Consider the following 20,311-nt stretch of genomic DNA (forward strand, 5'->3'; position numbering starts at 1 on the left):
ACCACATCACCCATCAGAATAGAAATACTGGTCACCCGGAGGATAATGTTAGTGAAAATTTAAATATTCAGCAGAGTGTGGCAAGGACAGATACCACATTATGTGCACATTACGGTATGCTACTTCTGAGGCCAGTGTAGTAGCCTAGCAGCAGTGTGCAGGAGGTATGACTGCCTCAGTATGTGCACTGGAGTTCATGTTTCGACTTCTGACGGTTGGCGTGGCAATCCTCCCCTGTACTGATCAGGAATGCTTTGCTATTAGGCAAGGGCTGCACATTTATAACTTATAGACCAGTATAAACAGTAGGCTGCAGTCATGGGTCAGCAGTGTGTGAGAGTCAATGAAATGTTGCCAGTATTTCATGACAGCTGATGTTTCAACCAAGAAACTTTGCCAAAAGTATTCCTACAGGAAAGCCTTTCACAACACTTTTAAATAAACTATGTAACCACCATTCCTTTCAAAGCACTTACTATCTCAAAGTTCTACAGAATTTATATTACACATAGCTGAGTCACAAAAATCTGTTATTTGTCCATTTCAGAAGCTAAACTCATGAAGAGACAATGTATCCTCTGCGCTGTGATGCATGTACTCAATTTGAAGGAAAATGCTCGCATTAATGCAGCACAGGAACGTTGATTTATGTAACTTAACACAGTGAGCTGAAACTGTTTAGTGTTCAATGTAAAATCTGGGTTAACTTATTCCATAATAAACAAACTAACTTGTTTCACATCCCTAATGGCACTCCGCCATGAAATTTATGGAAGACAATGTGCGAATGGATGAATACTTGTGAAATTCATTCTAAAAATATATATAATCTCTGCACCATCGTCGATAACAGCATCTGAGCTATACAGCCACAATGTATTTTACAGGGTGTCAGAAAAGTCTTTCCCTGATTAAATAAATTCATAACTCAGGCTAGAAGTAAGATACAAATCTGAAACTGGTGTCCAATTGTTTAGAAACTACCAAAGTTTTTTTTCACACATCAGTAAACTTCCACTTCCATTGTTGCCCAATGACAGTACATGTTGATATGACTTTGCGGTCTAAATGCTATCACGTATTGAGGACGATGATGGTTATCTCAGACGAATTGCCTTTTCGATGAAGCAACCTTTTTTGTCAGTGGAGTAGTGAGACGCCATAATGTGCGCATTTGGGGTTCACAACCCCCTGGTGAGGTCATGGAGTGCACCAGAGGCAGTCCAAAGGTGAATGTTTGGTGCGCGCTATTGCAAGATCGAATTCTTCTTCGCTGAGGCTACCATCACATCTGCAGTGTATCTGGACATGTTGCTACTGTATGCTGTTCCTCAGCTGCTTCAGTATCACCTTGATGTCTTGTTTCAGCAAGACGGTGCACCGCCTCATTGGGGTTTGAATATCCGTGCCTATCTAGATATGACCTTTCCTGGGTGATGGATTGGTCATGATGGGCCAACGGTTTGGCCTCAACGCTCTCCTGACATAACCCCATTAGACTTCTTTTTATGGGGTTATGTCAAGGACGAGGTCTACCGAACATGTGTACCAGATCTTGAAACCCTGCGGCAACGGATAACCACAATTGTTGAATCGATCCCTCCAGTGATGTTGGCTAATGTGTGGACGGAAATTGAAAATCGCTTAGATGTGCTACGTGCTGCCAAGGGTGCTCATGTGGAAGTTTACTGATGTGTGAAAAAAACTGATAGTTTGTAAACAATTAGACACCAGTTCCATATTTGTAGATTACTTCTAGGCCAAGTTATCAATTTATGTAATCAGAGAAAGACTTTTCAGACACCTTGTATTACATGAAAGATTATAAACTTCATCAAACTTTACTTTTTTGATGTTTATTATTCATACAACACACACGATCAATTTTGGAACACACATTCCATCATCAGATGTATCTGGGAAACAAATTGTGTCTATATTGATTCAGTAACTTACATCCATGCACGGGTAGGTGATAACTGCCGATATCTTGCAATACAAATTGACCACTTAGGTTGTAAAGTTGAAGGAATTTTTTGTTACGACGCATACAAAACCCGGACTGAAATGTACCAAAACTACAGCTTCTATGAATCGCAGATGGGACTGGTCCTTCAATACATCCTTTGATCCCACAAACCTCCTGGCCTCAAGTCTCCACTAGCCCTGCACCCACACCCTCTTTGCAGTCTCCCCCTTCCTTTGTTCTATCTTCCTGTCCCACCTACTCCTCCAGGCAACTGTGTGCAGCCCTGCTAGCAGCAAGAATTAGCTCCTCCGTGTCGCATTCCTACCCTGTGCTCATGCTGCCTCTCCCTCTCAGCTGTCTGCCACCATTCCCCGACTCTCCCTTCTACCCTTCACCTCCTTTCACCCCTCACCTATTCAACCAAGTTGAACCATAGTGCCAGCACAACATACTCTAAGGACTCAGTGTGTCAACTATTTGCAGAGTTGGAAACTCCACTCTTAAAGTTACACATTTTCATTATAATGTGAAGAAGCATGTAACTTTTTTTTACTACTTGGCACACAACTTTCATACAATAAGGCAACAGTTAATTACAATTCTTACCTATATTTTGCAACCAGTTCTGGTGGCATGTTCGCTACTTCTGGATCTTCGTGATAAAAGTTTTTTATCATAGGTGGCAATTTGGACCATTTTTCTTTCTGAGCTTCTTCCTGTTTAGGAGTAATTGGACTTAAAAATCTCTCACCTCATGCTTTCCACACTTTAAAAAAGGAAGTACAATCCTAACACTTACATATACTCTATTCAACTCTGACCAGTTAATATTATTCAGCTTTTTAAAAACCTCATCGTCTTCCGACAGCTCAAAAATATTGCAACTACTTTCATTGTTTGAGGAATGCTGTTTTTCCTCTTTACTGTAACCTCCATTTGTTGGTGTCTGATTGGTATAACTTTTTCCTCTTCTATAAGATGTGTCATCAAGAAGATCTTGAATTAGTTGTTTGGCCTTGGACTGCGATTCTTCTGAGCCACGTAACGTAATATCTGTCTTGTCATTATATGAGTTCTGATCAGGTTTTTTAATCTGTAAACAGTTCAATAAAATTTAAATAAATTTTCACTTACTTTTAAAAAATTAAATCATACATTAAACTACAATCCCCAACACACACACACACACACACACACACACACACACACACACACACACACACACACACACACACACAACTTGGAATTTGTTTTACGTTCTTCCTTTTCTGCATTTGTCAAAAAAATGTGAAGTCTAGGACTGAATTATAGCAGTATGGAAAGGATAGATTGCTGCTCATCACAGAGAGGCTTGCAGATAAGCAAAATAGAAAAGAATGCGAGAAATATTCTACTTTTGGACTACGGCCATCAAATCAGGAGCCAAGATGGTGAGACGCGGCCACAGTGTGGAGTGGTCATCGACACGATCTCCACTGTTGAAGGTCATGGTGTTGTAGCTACATGGCAATGATGTTAGCAGGAGTCGAAGTCTGGATGACCACTAAAGAGCATGGGTGGGCAACCAGCACAGTGTGTTTCCTGGGCTTGGGAAGGCAGGCAGTGGTATGTTGTTTGCAAAATGGTCATAGCAAAGTCACTGTGATGGCTCTAACACGGACTGGACATCACATACTGCCCATCTGACCGAACAAAGAGCTGGTTTAAGCATCCTTAATTTCTGATTTCCCATGCCAACTGCATGTGAACATCAGTGTCTGTGATCCCACTGCAGTATCTCCTGTAGGTTGGCCTGGTGTAATCTCATCATCACAGGGGTGTTGTGAAACTGCTGAATGTGCTGCTCACTGGCCCCGTCCAACTTTGGCATGGCCTGATACTGCTCTAACACTGAAGCGCCGATTCCAAGTCATTTACAACATATGGGGCAAGAACAGGGAGCGTATCAGGTGCAGCAACAGCACCGGTTACTGACACATGCAGGAGAAGCGTCATACGTGTGAAACAGTAAAGTCATCATCAAGCAGAAAACAAAACAATTTAGTGTGGTACAAGACATTGCATCACAGAACAACAATGGCAGTACTGGGAGCTATGTCAAGCAGGGAAATGTATGTCACAAAATACTTTAAAGGCACAGTGGGTTACATGTGGCATTGCTGCAGTGGGAATTGTTCAATAGAAGGAGAACGGTATCTTGAACACGTGTTGAGAATAAACTAATGTGCTGCGTCAGAATACTAGAATCCATGTAACAAGGCTAATTTACTAAAAGTCATGGAGGCTGCTATATATTTGACTGTGACTGAGCAGCTCCTCTATCTGTTTCATAATATTATGTAAATAGATAGATAAAAAAAAAAAAAAAAAAAATCTACTCACCAAGTGTCGGCAGGGGAACATGCACGCACGCACGCTGGTTTAACATTTACAAGCTTTCTGAGCCAGCAGCTCCTCCTCCTGTCAGAAGAGTTGAAGAAGAAGGAAGAGGGGTGAAGGAAAAGGACTGGAGAGGTTTAGGGAAAGGGGTACAGTTCAGAACAGTCACCCAGAACCCCAGGTCTGGGGAGACTTACTGGACAGGATGAGAAGAAAAGTCTTTCCTTCTCATTCCGTCCGGTAACTCTTCCCTGACCGAGGGTTCCGGGTGGCTTTTTGTAGTGAAATATTGGTCACAGGAAATGCTGTAAGAGGGCAAGGATGAACTGAGACTAAGGGCATACAATAGACAGACAAAGAGTCGCCAGTCGGCACATTGCAACACTTCATTAGAATTGAATAGATATTTGACAAATCAATGGGAGAAAAATATTAATAAGATGGGTAATGAACATAGTACGGGCATGATATGGAGATACGTTCTTATGATCAATTCGTTGGTTTAAAGGTGGGAGAAGGGACCAAGCTACGAGGTCATCGGTCCCTTGTTCCTAATAAAACACTGCCACAAGTGTGAGAATAAAATGGATATAACATATAACACAAAACGGAAAGAGAGGAAAAGCCACAAGAACGAAGGGAAGGCAATGAACACTAAAAGGAACAAAAGAGGACAAGGAAACAACAGAGACACTAGAAACAAAAGAGAGAAACATGAAAGCAGATTACTGTGGCTGGCCAACCACGAGAATAAGAAGGGAAAGCCAGCCACTCTGCAACACATTAAAACCTCCACCCTAAAAGCACAAGGGTGGAGGACATGGAGGGACAAAGGACATGCGCTAAAACATACATAGAGGTATAAAACCCACTCTCAGGGATAAAACGTAAAACTAAAGCTGCTCTGGAGGCACTGTTGCCCAACACCGAAGGCAGGGTGCTGGGAAAGTTAAAAGTCTGCCACAGAGCGGCTAAAAGTGGGCAGTCCAGCAAGAGGTGGATGTCTAATTTGGGAACCACATCAACACTGAGGTGCGTCCTCGCAACGGAGTATGTAACCATGCATTAGCCACCTATGGCCAATGCGGAGCCTCCAGAGGACAAATGATTCCCTGCGAGAGGCCTGCATGGAAGACTTCCACACATTCACAGTCACCTTCATGACACGCAGTTTGTTGTGTGTGCTATTATGCCATACCGTCTCCCAAAGCTGGAAAACCCTGGGGTGTAAGACAGAACGCAGGTCAGCTTCGGAGATGCCCATCTCCAGAAGCGGCTTCTACGTCGCCTGTTTGGCCAGCCTGTCAGCAAGTTCATTGCCGGGGATTCCGACGGCGGGACTGTTCTAGGGCATAGATGGACTCCTGAATGGACGCTACCACAGGGTGGTGAGGATAGCACTGGTCAATAGTTTGTAGGCTGCTCAATGAGTCAGTACACAGGATAAATAACTCGCCAGGGCATGAGTGGATGTACTCAAGAGTACGAGATATGGCCACCCGTTCTGCAGTGAAAGCACTGCAGCCAGCTGGCAAGGAGCACTGCTCAATATGTCCTCCATGAACATATTTGAAGCCTACGTGACCATCAGCCATTGAGCCATTAGTGTAAACCACTTCAGAGCCCCAGAACCTATCAAGAATCAAGAGGAAGTGAGAGCGGTGGGGTTAACGGAGTCCTTACGGCTATGCTAAAGGTCAAAACGAAGCTGTGGCACAGACATACGTGAACGGACCGCAAGTAGAGGTGGTAAAGGGAAGGACTCTAGTTCGGAGAGATGGGACTGCACGCGAACCACAATCGTTTGCCCCAATCTGGGCCGCTGATGCGGGAGGTGTGCTGCTGCAGGCGGGAAATGAGACAGTAATTTGGATGCTCAGTGGAACTGTGAATGTGTGCTGCGTAACTGGTGAGCAGTTGCGCATGTCTGATCTGCAGTGGAGGGACACCAGCCTCCACCAGCATGCTGGTCACCGGACTCCTAAAAGCTCCTGTCACTAACTGGACTCCACAGTGGTGCACACGGTCGAGTAAATGCAATGTTGAAGGCGCTGCCAAACAATAAACCACACTCCGATGGACAATTCAGGATTGGGCAAGGGCTCTGTAGAGCTGAAGCACCGCACAGCGAACTGCACCCCAATTGGTGTTGCTCAGGCAAAGGAGGGCATTGAGGTGCTGCCAGCACTTCTGCTTAAGCTGACTAAGATGGGGGAGCATCGAAAACCAGTCATAAGAACTGATATGTCTCCACTACAGTGAGTGGATCATCAATACGGTAAAGTGCGGGTTCCGGATTAACAGTACTACGCTGACAGAAGTGCACGAGACACAACTCTGCGGCTGAAAACAAAGCCGTGGGCTAGAGCCCATGATTGCACCTTGTGGATGGCTCGCTGGATGCACTGCTCAGCAACAACAGTACTGGAGCAGCAGTACAAAGTGCAGAAGTCGTCTGCATACAGAGGTGAGACAGAGGGCCCGACAGCTGCTGCTAGACAGTTAATGTCCATTAAAAATAGAGAGACACTCAATACAGAGAGCTGCAGGACTCCATTCTCCTGGACATGGATGGAACTATGGGAGTCACCAACTTGGACACGGAAAGTACGGAGCGACAGGAAGTTTTGGATAAAAATCGGGAGTGGTCCCTGGAGACCCCATTCATACAATGTGGCAAGGATATGATGTCGCAAAGTTGTGTCGTATGCTTTACCTAAGTCAAAAAAGACAATCAAGTGTTGCTGTCTGGAAACGGCTGTTCGGATGGCAGACTCGATGGACACAAGATTATCAGTGGTAGAGCGACCCCGGTGGAAGCTGCCCTGACATGGAGCCAGCAAGCCACGGGACTCCAGGACCCAACCCAAGCACAGAAATACCATACATTCCAGCAGCTTACAAAGAATGTTGGTGAGGCTGATGGGCCGATAGCTATCCACATGAAGCGGGTTTTTATCAGAATGATGGAGCTCTCCTGCCATTGCAATGGAAAGACACCATCGCACCAGAGCCGGTTGAAGATGACGAGATGTTACTTGTAGTCAGATGAGAGATGTTTAATCATCTGGCTGTGGATGCTATCAGGCCCAGGAGTTGTGTCAGGGCAATGTGCAACGGCACTGAGGAGCTCCCACCCTGTAAATGGGGCGTTATAGGATTCACTGTGGTGTGCAGTGAATGTGAGGACTTTCCCTTGTGCAGCTAATACCTTCAGGAGTACTGCACCATCTGGATGAAGATATGCATTGCAGACAGTTATTTTCTGCATCGTCCTTATTCTGACAGCCACAGCTTCAAGAGGGGTTTGAAGGGGCACATGTTCACAACAGACCGAGTTTAGGACATAAATACAAACTCCGCCTGACACTATTATAGTTGCTACGGTTCCGGTAATATCCCTTATAGCCGCAGAGGGCAGGGGTCTGCATTGCTTGGAACCAGGTTTCCTGGAGGGCAATGCAGATAGCAGATGTAAAGCTTAACAGTTGCCATAGCTCAGCCAGGAGGTTGAAAAAACGCCGCAATTCCACTGGAGGATGACATCGTGAAATTGAGAAGGCAGGAACATTCAATGAGGCAGTTTACGCCACAGAGTCATCTGCTGCCACAGATTTATTGCCCGAGCAGTCTATATCCATTGTGTCTGAGGGTCTGGCAAGATCTAGGTCCTCAGCGGACACCAAAATCTCCACCTCATCCTCAGACACAGAGCTTGTAGGTGCTGGGTGCTACCGCAGTGCCTTGGTTCTTGGGGGTCTTTTTCTTTTTAGGTTTCTCTCACTGCTCCTTATGTTTGCCCGGCTGGGAGGGCTTCACTGTTTCAGCCTCAGGGACCGTGAAGCCCTACAACCTGCTACCTGTGGTTGCTTCAGCCACTGGTGGGTGTCAGCTTTGCCACTGGTAGGAACCTGGGAAGGGAGTGACCCAAGGGATCCCTTCCTGGCGAGAGAAGCCAAAGAAGACTTACACTTCTCTGGCTTAGAAGTGGGGATGGGCGACCCCGATGGTCGGGGGAAGGGGGGGGGGGGTTGTTCACAAAGTAGGTGGTGCAGGAGCAACAGGGAGGGAAATGCCCCCCCCACCATCAAGGGGGTAGGTGTAGTCTTCCGGCTCTGCGAGGTGACCTGGGTTGGCGGAACTGATGGTGCCAGAACTGTTGTAGCAGCAGCGTAAGACAATGTCATATGCACAGGATGCAGGCGTTCAAATTTTCTCTTAGCCTCAGTGTAGGTCAGTCGGTCCAGGGTCTTTTACTCCACGATTTTCATTTCTTTCTGGAGAATCCTTCAGTCAAGTGAGCAAGGCAAATGGTGCTCTCCGCAGTTGACACAGATGGGAAGTGGGGCACAGGGAGTATTGGGATGTGATGGGTGTCCGCAGTCTCAGCATGTGATACTGGAAGTAGAGTGGGAAGACATATGGCCGAACTTCCAGCACTTAAAGCACAGCATCGGGAGGGATATAGTGCTTTACATCACACCTGTAGACTATCACCTTGATCATCTTAGGCAATGTATCACCCTCAAAGGCCAAGATGAAGGCACCGGTGGCAACCTGATTATCCTTTGGACCCCGGTAGACACACCGAACAAAATGTACACCTCGCTGCTCTGAACTGGCACGCAGCTCATCATCAGACTGCAAACGAAGGTCTTTTTGAAATATGAAACCCTGGGCCATACTTAAGCTCTTATGGGGCGTGAGGGTTACAGAAACATCCCCCAGCTTGTCACAAGCAAGTAACTCCCGTGACTGGGCAGAGGATGCTGTTTTGATCAAGACTGACCCAGATCTCATTTTGGCCAAGCCCTCCACCTCTCCAAACTTGTCCTCTAAATGCTCCACAAAAAACTGAGGTTTCATTTACAAGAAAGATTCCCCTTCAACTCTAGTACATACGAGGTACCCGGGTGAATAAGCTTCACTGCCATCCTTACCCTGGCGTTCCTCCCATGGTGTGGCCTGTTGGGTGGGGGTGATTTGGGGTTGCATTTCTTAGCATTGAAGTTAGATCTTGACCGCTTAGAGACTGACGGTGTTTCACCACAAGCGAATTGATGGACTACGCTTCATCGCGTGTCATCTGCCCTGATGCCACCCACTCCGTCCAGGGGGACTCCCCCTCTATATTTATAGCGTTTGTAGACTCAGAGAAAGCTTTTGACAATGCTGACTTGACTTTTACAAATACCAGACGACAGTTATACGAGTTGAGGGGCGTGAAAGGGAAGCAGTGATTGAAAAGGGAGTGAAACAGGGTTGTAGCCTATCCCCTATGTTATTCAATCTGCATACTGAGCAAGCAGTAAAGAAAACCAAAGAAAAGTTTGGAGTAGAAATTAAAGTTCAGGGAGAAGAAATAAAAATTTTTAGGTTTGCCAATGACACTGTCATTTTGTCAGAGACAGCAAGGAATGGGAAGAGCAGTTAAACAGAACGGACGGTGTCTTGGAAGGAGGATATAATATGAATATCAACAAAAGCAAAATGAGGAAAATGGAATGTAGCTGAATTAAATCAAGTGATGCTGAGGGAATTAGATTAGGAAATGATACACAAAGTAGTATATGAGTTTTGCTATTTGGGGAGCAAAATAACTGATGTCTGAAGTAGGGAGGATATAAAATGTAGACTGCCAAGAGTAAGTAAAGCGTTTCTGAAGAGAAATGTGTTAACACTGAGTATAGATATAAGTATCAGGAAGTCTTTTCTCAAAGAAAGAACTTGCCCCCCTTCTAACAGCCGTGTACAGAAAGTCTCTAGAGGACGGAAGGTTCCAAATGATTGGAAAAGAGCACAGGTAGTCCCAGTCTTCAAGAAGGGTCGTCGAGCAGATGCGCAAAACTATAGACCTATATCTCTGACGTCGATCTGTTGTAGAATTTTAGAACATGTTTTTTGCTCGCGTATCACGTCGTTTTTGGAAACCCAGAATCAACATGGATTCTGGAAACAGCGATCGTGTGAGACCCAACTCGCTTTATTTGTTCATGAGACCCAGAAAATATTAGATACAGGCTCCCAGGTTGATGCTATTTTCCTTGACTTCCGGAAGGCGTTCGATACAGTTCCGCACTGTCGCCTGATAAACAAAGTAAGAGCCTACAGAATATCAGACCAGCTGTGCGGCTGGATTGAAGAGTTTTTAGCAAACCGAACACAGCATGTTGTTATCAATTGAGAGACGTCTACAGAAATTAAGGTAACCTCTGGCGTGCCACAGGGGAGTGTTATGGGACCAGTGCTTTTCACAATATATATAAATGACCTAGTAGATAGTGTCGGAAGTTCCATGCGGCTTTTCACGGATGATTCCGTAGTATACAGAGAAGTTGCAGCATTAGAGAATTGTAGCGAAATGCAGGAAGGTCTGCAGCGGATAGGCACTTGGTGCAGGGAGTGGCAACTGACCCTTAACATAGATAAATTTAATGTATTGCGAATACATAGAAAGAAGGATCCTTTATTGTATGATTATATGATAGCGGAACAAACACTGGTAGCAGTTACTTCTGTAAAATATCTCGGAGTATGCGTGCGGAACGATTTGAAGTGGAATGATCACATAAAATTAATTGTTGGTAAGGCGGGTACCAGGTTGAGATTCATTGGGAGAGTCCTTAGAAAATGTAGTCCATCAACAAAGGAGGTGGCTTACAAAACACTCGTTCGACCTATACTTGAGAATTGCTCATCAGCGTGGGATCCGTACCAGATCGGGTTGACGGAGGAGATAGAGAAGATCCAAAGAAGAGCGGCGCGTTTCGTCACAAGGTTATTTGGTAACCGTGATAGCATTACGGAGAAGTTTAGCAAACGCAAGTGGCAGACTCTGCAAGAGAGGCGCTCTGCATCGCAGTGTAGATTGCTCGCCAGGTTTCGAGAGGGTGCTTTTCTGGATGAGGTATCGAATATATTGCTTCCCCCTACTAATACCTCCCAAGGAGATCACGAATGTAAAATTAGAGAGATTCGAGCGCGCATGGAGGCTTTCAGACAGTCGTCCTTCCTGCGAACCATACGCGACTGGAACAGAATAGGGAGGTAATGACAGTGGCACGTAAGTGCCCTCCGCCACACACCGTTGGGTGGCTTGCAGAGTATAAATGTAGATGTAGAAAGTATTTGCATGGAGTGTAGCCATGTATGGAAGTGAAATATGGTTGACAAACAGTTTTAGATGAAAAGAGAACGGAAGCTTTCGAAATGTGGTGCTACAGAAGCATATTGAAGATCAGATGGGTTGATCAACTTAACTAATGAGGGGGTACTGAATAGAATTGGGGAGAAAAGAAATTTGTGGCACAACCTGAATAGGAGCGATCAGTTGATATGACACAGTCCGAGACATCATTTAGTATTGGAGGAAAGGGCGGGGTGGCAGGTTGAGGGAGGGAAGGTGGGTTGGGGTGGCGGGTGAATTTTAGAGTGAGACCAAGAAATGTATATATTAAGCAGATTCAGGATGATTAGTGAACACACGGTTGTCATAATGAGACTGAATATTGTAATCCCCAAACCTCCAAAAATAAATGAAAACTATACCTATCCAACAAAGCAGATAAAAATTCTGCTTGACACCCTCCTAAGACAATCTCCACTCCTTCCAAATCAACAAAATAAGTAAAGACCAGATGTGGCTTGAATTCAAAGAAACAGTATCCACTGCAATTGCAAGATTTATACCAAATAAATTAACAAATGACAGAGCTGATCCCCATTGGTACACAAAACGGGTCAGAACACTGTTGCAGAAATAACAAAAAAGTGTGCCAAATTTAAATGAATGCAAAATCTCCAAGATTTTACAGACGCTCAAAACTTAGAGCAGACTTCAATGTGAGATGCTTGTAATAGTTTCCAAAATGAAACTGTCTCTAACCCTGGCGGAAAATCCAAAGAGGTTCTGGTCATATGTAAAGTATGCTAGCGGCAAGACAATGCCTTCTCTGCACGATAGCAATGGAAATACTACTGACGACAGTGCTGCCGAAGCAGAGTTACTGAACACAGTCTTCCGCAATTCCTTCGCCAAAGAAGACAAAGTAAATATTCCAGAATTCGGTTCAAGAACAGCTGCCTACATGAGTAACTCAGAAGTAGATATCCTCTGAGTAGTGGGGCAACTTAAATCACTTAATAGGAAGAGGTCTTCTGGTCCAAACTGTACACCAATTAGATTCCTTTCAGAGTATGCTGGTGCAACAGCTCTGTACTTAAACATATACAACTGCTTGCTTGATGGAACATCCGTACCATGAGACTGGAAAGTTGCACAGGTCACACCAATATTCAAGAAAGGTAGTAGTAGTAATCCACTTAATTAAAGGTCCATATCATTACCACTGATATGTGGCAGGATTTTGGAACATATAGTATGTTCAGACATTATGAATTACCTTGAATGGAATGGTCTATTGACATACAGTTAACACAGATTTAGAAACCATTCTTATGAAACACAGCTAGCTCTTTACTCTCACATCAAGTGTTGAGTGCTATTGACAAGGCATTTCAAACTGATTGCGTATTTCTAGATTTCCAAAAGACTTTACACGATACCAAACAAGCAGTATGTAGTGAAATTGCATGCTTATGGAATATCGTCTCAGTTATGTGACTGGATTCACTATTTCCTGCCAGAGAGGTCACAGTTCTTAATAACTGACGGAAAGTTATCAAGTAAAATGGAAGTGATTTCTAGCATTCCCGAAGGTGGTGTTATCAGTCCTCTCCTGTTCCTTATCTATGTAAATGATTTAGGGGACAATCTGAGCAGCCATTTTAGGTTGTTTACAGATGATGCTGTTGTTTATCATCTAGTAAAGTCATCAGAAGATCAAAACAAATTGCAAAACAATTTAGACAAAGCTACCTGTATGGGGTGAACATTGGCAACTCACACAAAAGAAGTGTTTGGTCATCCAAATAAATGCTATAAGGAATAAGCTTTGGTTACCTGACAAATCAGTTAAATCTAAAGGCTGTAAATTCAACTTGCTACCTAGGAATTACAATTATGAACAACTTAAACTGAAAAGAACACACAGAAAATGTTGAAGGGAAGGCAAACCAAGGATTATGTTTTATTGGCAGTACACTAAGAAAATGTAAGAGATCTACTAAAGATATTGTCTACACTACACTTGTCCATCCTCTCTTGGAGTACTGCTGCACTGTGCGGGATCCTTACCAGATAGGATTAACGGTGTACATCGGGAAAGTGCGAAGAAGGGGAGCACATTTTGTGTTATCGAGAAGCAGGGGAGAGAGTCACTGACATGATACAGGACATCATTACAGCAAACACATCTTTCATTGCAGCACAATTTTTCTCACGAAATTTCAAGCACCAACTTTCTCCTCTGAATGTGAAAATATTTTGCTGACACTGACCTACATAGCGAGGGAATAATCTCAATAAAATAAGGAAAATCATAGCTTGCATGGAACGATATAGCTGAGTTTTTTGTGCACCATACACTATAACCAGGGAAAGATTTGGGGACAGTGCTTGTGGTTCACAGATGGGAGGAGTAAATTGAGTCGAGCAAGGTTCAGTATTGGGTTTTAGATAGAACAATTGGTACGGTTAGTGGCAAACAAGTTTTTCCACTGTAGGGATGGAGAAGAAGTCTTTAAAAACGTCCAGTACAACTGAATTTGTGAGGGGAGTGAAAGGTAAGGCCCTTGGAAAGAACTGATACTTCTGTGGGACTCAGGCTTTTGGAAGGTATGTTCACGACTGTGTTGTGGGTCTCTTTAGGCTCCAGGTTCTGTAGAGTAGTGAGACCGACGTTTTGAAAGACTTTTGTAAGAGTGGAAGATATTGTTGAACCAAGATGGGAGTATGAGGTGAACAGGTGTGCATCCCACTCACTCAGCCTCTTGAAGGGCAAAGGCTTCAACATGGCAGATGGGAGGCATGAATTTAGTATTGGAAAGCACACAATTTTAAAGTTGGAGAGGAGATAGTTCAAGGATGTTTGGACATAATGTGTATAGTTTTGCTGGACTAAGTTGGTGAGAACTATTAAATGGGGGAATCTGAACAGATAGGGTGGAAGGGGGACATCTTGCTCCCAATCCCTTGCCTTATGGTTCATATCCCTCCAACACATCCTAATGCAAGACCTGTACCATACACATCCTCCTACAATCAGCTACTCCAATTGTTACAAGCCTCTCCTACCCCATGTATGGCAGGGGAACCTATGAAAGCAGCCATGTGATTACCAACAGCTGCAACAATTTTACACATTCTACATGGACGTGAAACTAATATGCTATCTGTTCGTATAAATGGCCACTGTCAAACAGCGGCCAAGAGTCAACTGGATCACCAGTTCCAGAGCGACTGCCCTACATGATGTACCTCGTAGCATGTGCCAGGCTGCTTCTCGCAAACATCAGCTTTTACGAACTGTACAAGGGGGAACTCTCCTTGCGACATTTCCTCCATTCTCATAGCCCACCTGACTGCAACCTTCAGTATTCCCTGTCCTCCACCTGCCTATCCCCTTCACTGCTCCCACTCCAACACAACACAGCCTTCTATTCCACTAACACAGCCCGTTCCTCTTCTCTACTTCTCTCCTCCGACCCAATGCTGCACTTAGCAGCTCTATATCCTGTCCCCACTAGGTCCCTGCATGCTCCCCACCTGTACCTTGCTACACCTCCCCCTCCCTGCCCCCACACCTCTTCTACACCCACACTACCAGCCCCAGATAGGATTGCCACTCACCAATCAGACAGAGCAGCAGTCTGACCTTAGCACCCACATACAACAGTGGCCATCTGTGTGGACTCTGCTCAGGTAAACGTGTTCGAGTTTTCTACGTCTGAAGAAGGACTTAGCCTGAAAGCTAAATATTTCGAGCATCTTTTTTTTCATTGCACCTGTTGGAGACTTTGGCTCCTCTTTGTGGTAGTAGCAATCTATTCTTTCCACTATCTATATTTGTGGTACTTTAAAATATTACATTGTTTATGCTTGCTGTAGTTCATAACAAGTAAGACAACACAGATTAGAGGTCATAGCACATTCATTAAACCTGAAAGAGTCGTTATCTCCTGAGTTGGTATTTTTAATTATACTCCCTTACCTCCTTTGTGGAGGTGATATTCTCAAAGGTATAAACCGTAAAAGCAAGCAATGCACAGGACAACTGGCATTAGAATCATCCTGCTGTCTTTATTTAAATTTATTCAATGAGGATGAGCACCCTCACCAGGTTGTATACGCGGACCAGGAAAAAAATTCCCAGACTGCTCAGTTAAAAATACATTTTTTCTGTGTTAAGTGACAGTATACTTAACCTCGTAACTGTAAGACTTATCAGTCCTCTGAATGGTTAAGGTTTTATACACCAGCATAGAACTTGCCAGCAGTTTAGAAAAGTAAACAGAAAAACACGTTTTGGAAAGAGCTTTGACATGCAACAACATATACACCGCATATTTTGGTATTACGAAGGTATCAATTCGAATTCCACCAAACACAGCACATTTGTTTCCGAAGCACTGAAATTGAGATTGCGATGTCTTTTTGTAAGCCAACCATAGCTCATGTCACATGACCCCGCCAGCTAATGACAGCAGATATTCAGGACACGTGATGCAGTCAGCCAATAGCAACATCACTTAAGTTTTGTGAACACACAAATAGGAAAACTTAATGGCTGAAATTAATATACACAGTGTACCTACAAAACAAGCCAAGCTTTCACATACGCTATTGGTCCCTCAAGATTAATAAGTTACAAGAGAAGCTAAGCTTTCACAAATAATATTGGTATTTTTTTGCGTGTGTTACATTAAGATACATCACACAAATTTGCCAGCAAAATTTAAAATACAGACATATGTGTGGTCTTCTGGGCTCGAAATTTTTGTAAGTGGCTCATCCTCAAAGTATTAAGTTTTAAACAAGAGTCAAATGCTCTGTGATTTAAGAAATTCATGGCACATTCTCACACACAACTTAATTCATCTTACACAAAAGGGAATTTACTTCGAAAGGAATGCTTTTCAAACCACCATTCGCAATATTTTCATGTGACCTCTTAGAAACAGGTTCGTTTCAGCAGTTGCCAGAGAGTGCCAGACAACAGGCATTACTGCCCATGTGTAGCTGCAATGACATATGAAGCCTGTATATTCATACATATAAAGCATTAAGTGATCTCAATATAATAGAGGGAAACATTCCACGCGGGAAAAATATATTTAAAAACAAAGATTATGTGACTTACCATACGAAAGCGCTGGCAGGTCGACAGAAACACAAACAAACACATACACACACACAAAATTCAAGCTTTCGCAACGAACTGTTGCCTCATCAGGAAAGAGGGAAGGAGAGGGAAAGACGAAAGGAAGTGGGTTTTAAGGGAGAGGGTAAGGAGTCATTCCAATCCCGGGAGCGGAAAGACTTACCTTAGGGGGAAAAAAGGACGGGTATACACTCGCGCGCGCGCGCACACACACACACACACACACACACACACACACACACACACACATCCATCCATCCATACATATACAGACACAAGCAGACATATTTAAAGACCCCTCTCCCTTAAAACCCACTTCCTTTCGTCTTTCCCTCTCCTTCCCTCTTTCCTGATGAGGCAACAGTTTGTTGCGAAAGCTTGAATTTTGTGTGTATGTATGTGTTTGTTTGTGTTTCTATCGACCTGCCAGCGCTTTCGTATGGTAAGTCACATCATCTTTGTTTTTAAATGCATTAAGTGATCTCATATACATCATAAAATAAACAGGAAGAGGATACTCTAAGAGCATCGGAATTTCGTAAACCATACTAAAATCCATAATTTGGCTTAAAGTGCACATTTGCATGTCCAGATTCACAACGAAGTAGCCCCAAGTTGATACTAAGCTTCCCCCTGTGGTTTTCAAAATGTAAATTTTCTTGGAGTACCAGTACTACATTATCTCATGTTTGGTTCTTTATTGTGGAATAATGCAATACGTACTAGCAGATGAAAACATGCACCTGAAATTCTGCGTACAGTTGAAACTAGCCAATAGTGTGAAGTGTAACACTGTTTCAAATAAATTGACTGCCTCAGCAGAAAAGATTAATAAAAGCCAAATTTCTTTAACAATCCGACAAAAGTAACTTCCTTGTTCTGCAAGGCAATTAATGCTCGCCTGCTAAAAATTTGGAAACAAAATCAGAAAACTGAAACTAATAACATATTTTAGCCTTCCATAATTTTGTGAAGGTATGTTAATTCATTTAATAGCTCTTATTTCATTTGAAATAGCAGCTGTAAACGAAGAGGAAACAGGAAAATCACTAACTGTAAACACAGATGACATGGAGACTATTCTTCTCCCCACCACAACTCAAGACTGCTCAACACATGCATGAATCTGGAAGCTTGGGTGCGCTAGAAAGATTTTTCCAGTTAGCTTCTGGCTGCTTGTTGGTTCTGCCGAAACAATTAACAGCCACACTTCAAAAAAGTAGCCAGAAGTAGGAGCAAGTACTGCTCATAAGCAACTCAACTGCGCATGCACATGAACCCACTGGCAACTGCTCAAATGTACCTAATGTAAACTGTTGTGACATGACGCTCACCAGAAACTGTCTTATGCAGTTGGTTGGTGGGTTTAAACGAGGGGGAAAGGGACCAAACTACAAGGTCATCGGTCTCTTGTTCCTAATAAAACAATGCCACAAGTGTGAGAATAAAACGGACGAGACATAACACAAAACAGAAAGAAAAACCACAAGAACGAAGGAAAGGCAACGAACACTAAAAGGAACAAAAGAGAACAAGAAAACAACAAACACTAGAAACAGAAGAGAGTAAAACAAGAAAGCAGACTAGTGGCTGGCTGACCATGAGAATAAAAAGGAAAAGCCAGCCCCTCTGGAACACATTAAACCTCCCACCCTAAAAGCACTAGGATGGAGGACACAGAGGGAGAAAGGACATATGTTAAAACCTACACACAAGTATAAAACCCACTCTCATGGATAAAGCGTAAAACTAAAGCTGCTGCTGAGGCATCATCGCCCAACACCGAAGGTAGGGAGCTGGGAAAGTCTGAAGTCTGCTGAAGAGCAGTGGGCAGTCCAGCAAGAGGTGAACGACTGTCATTTAGGAGCCACAGCAACAAAGAAGTGGGTCCCCGCAATGGAGTAGGTAACCATGCATTAGCCATGTATGGCCAATGCGGAGCCGGCAGAGGACAACTGATTCCCTGCGAGAGGCCTGCATGGAAGACTTCCACACATTCACAGTCTCCTTAATGACATGCAGTTTGTTGTGAGTGCTGTTATGCCATTCTATCTCCCAAAGCCAGAAAACCTGGGGCATAAGACAGAACGCAGGACAGCTTCGGAGATGCCCATCTCCAGAAGTGGTTTCCGCGTTGCATGTTTGGCCAGCCTGTCGGCAAATTCGTTGCCTGGGATTCCAACGTGTCCTGGGATCCACACAAACACCACTAAACGATGCGACCGTTCCAGGGCATAGATGGACTCCTGGATGGATGCTACCAGAGGATAGTGAGGGTAGCACTGCTGGATAGCTTGTAGGCTGCTCAATGAGTCAGTACACAGGAGAAATGATGTGCCAGGGCATAAGCGGATGTGCTCAAGAACACGAGATATGGCCTACAGCTCTGCAGTGAAAGCACTGCAGCCATCTGGCAAGGAGTGCTGATCGGTATGTCCTCCATGAACATACACAAAGCCTACATGACCATCGGCCATCGAGCCATCTGTGTAAACCACGTCAGAGCCCCAGAACAAGTCAAGAATTGAGAGGAAGTGACAGCAGAGAGCAGCGGGGTTAAAGGAGTCCTTTGGGCCATGCAGAAGGTCCAGACAAAGCTGCAGCTGAGGCTTACACCATGGAGGCGTACATGAACGGACCGCAAGTAGAGGAGGTAAAGGGAACGACTCCATTTCAGAGAGAAGGGACCGCATGCAAACCACCATCGTTAGTCCCAATCTGGGCCGCCGATACAAGAGCTGGAATGCCGCGAGCGGGAAAAGGAGACTGTAATTCGGATGCTCAGTGGAACCACGAATGTGTGTTGCATAACTCTTGAGAAGTTGCGCACGTCTGATCTGCAGTGGAGGGACACCAGCCTCCACCAGTACACTGGTCACCGGACTCTTCCTAAAAGCTCCTGTCGCAAATCTAATCCCACAGTGGTGCACAAGGGCGAGTAAATGCAATGTTGAAGGCGCTGCCAAACAATAAACCACACTCCCATAGACAATTCAGGATTGGGCAAGGGCTCTGTAGAGCTGCAGCACCGCACAGCGAACTGCACCCCAATTGGTGTTGCTCAGGCAACGGAGGGCATTGAGGTGCTGCCAGCACTTCTGCTTAAGCTGACTAAGATGGGGAGCCAAGTCAATCGAGCATCAAAACCAGTCGTAAGAACTGATATGTCTCCACTCCAGTGAATGGATCATCAATACAGTAAAGTGTGGGTTCCGGATTAACAGTACGACGCCAACAGAAGTGCACGAGACAACTCTGCGGCTGAAAACTGAAAGCCGTGGGCTAGAGTCCATGACTGCGCCTTGAGGATGGCTTCCTGGATGCGCTGCTCAGCAACAACAGTACTGGAACAGCAGTACAAAATACAGAAGTCGTCTACATGCAGAGAAGGTGAGACAGATTGCCCGACAGCAGCTGCTAGACAGTTAATGTCCATTAAAAATAGAGATACACTCAATACAGAGCCCTGCAGGACTCCATTCGCCTGGACATGGATGGAACTATGGGAGTCACCAACTTGGACACGGAAAGTACGGAGCGACAGGAAGTTTTGAATAAAAATCGGGAGCAGGCCCCGGAGACCCCACTCATACAATGTGGCAAGGATATGATGTCGCCAGGTTGTGTCGTGTGCTTTACGTAAGCCAAAAAAGATGGTAACCAGGAGTTGGCATTGGGAAAA

General features: G+C 44.3%; 1 protein-coding gene across 1 annotated transcript in view; it reads right to left on the bottom strand.

Moving 5' to 3' along the window:
- LOC126416422 (probable ATP-dependent RNA helicase DDX43) overlaps positions 1-20,311 on the bottom strand; it is an 81,912-nt gene that overhangs the window by 54,453 nt on the left and 7,148 nt on the right. Inside the window, exons 3-4 of the mRNA XM_050084142.1 lie at positions 2,769-3,062; positions 2,576-2,685 (exon numbers count right to left, since the gene is read on the bottom strand). Of these exons, the coding sequence (XP_049940099.1) occupies positions 2,576-2,685; positions 2,769-3,062 (404 nt within the window). The remainder of the gene's footprint in view (positions 1-2,575; positions 2,686-2,768; positions 3,063-20,311) is intronic.

This window comes from Schistocerca serialis, chromosome 8 (genome assembly GCF_023864345.2).
Source record: "Schistocerca serialis cubense isolate TAMUIC-IGC-003099 chromosome 8, iqSchSeri2.2, whole genome shotgun sequence".
Lineage (NCBI taxonomy): Eukaryota > Metazoa > Arthropoda > Insecta > Orthoptera > Acrididae > Schistocerca > Schistocerca serialis.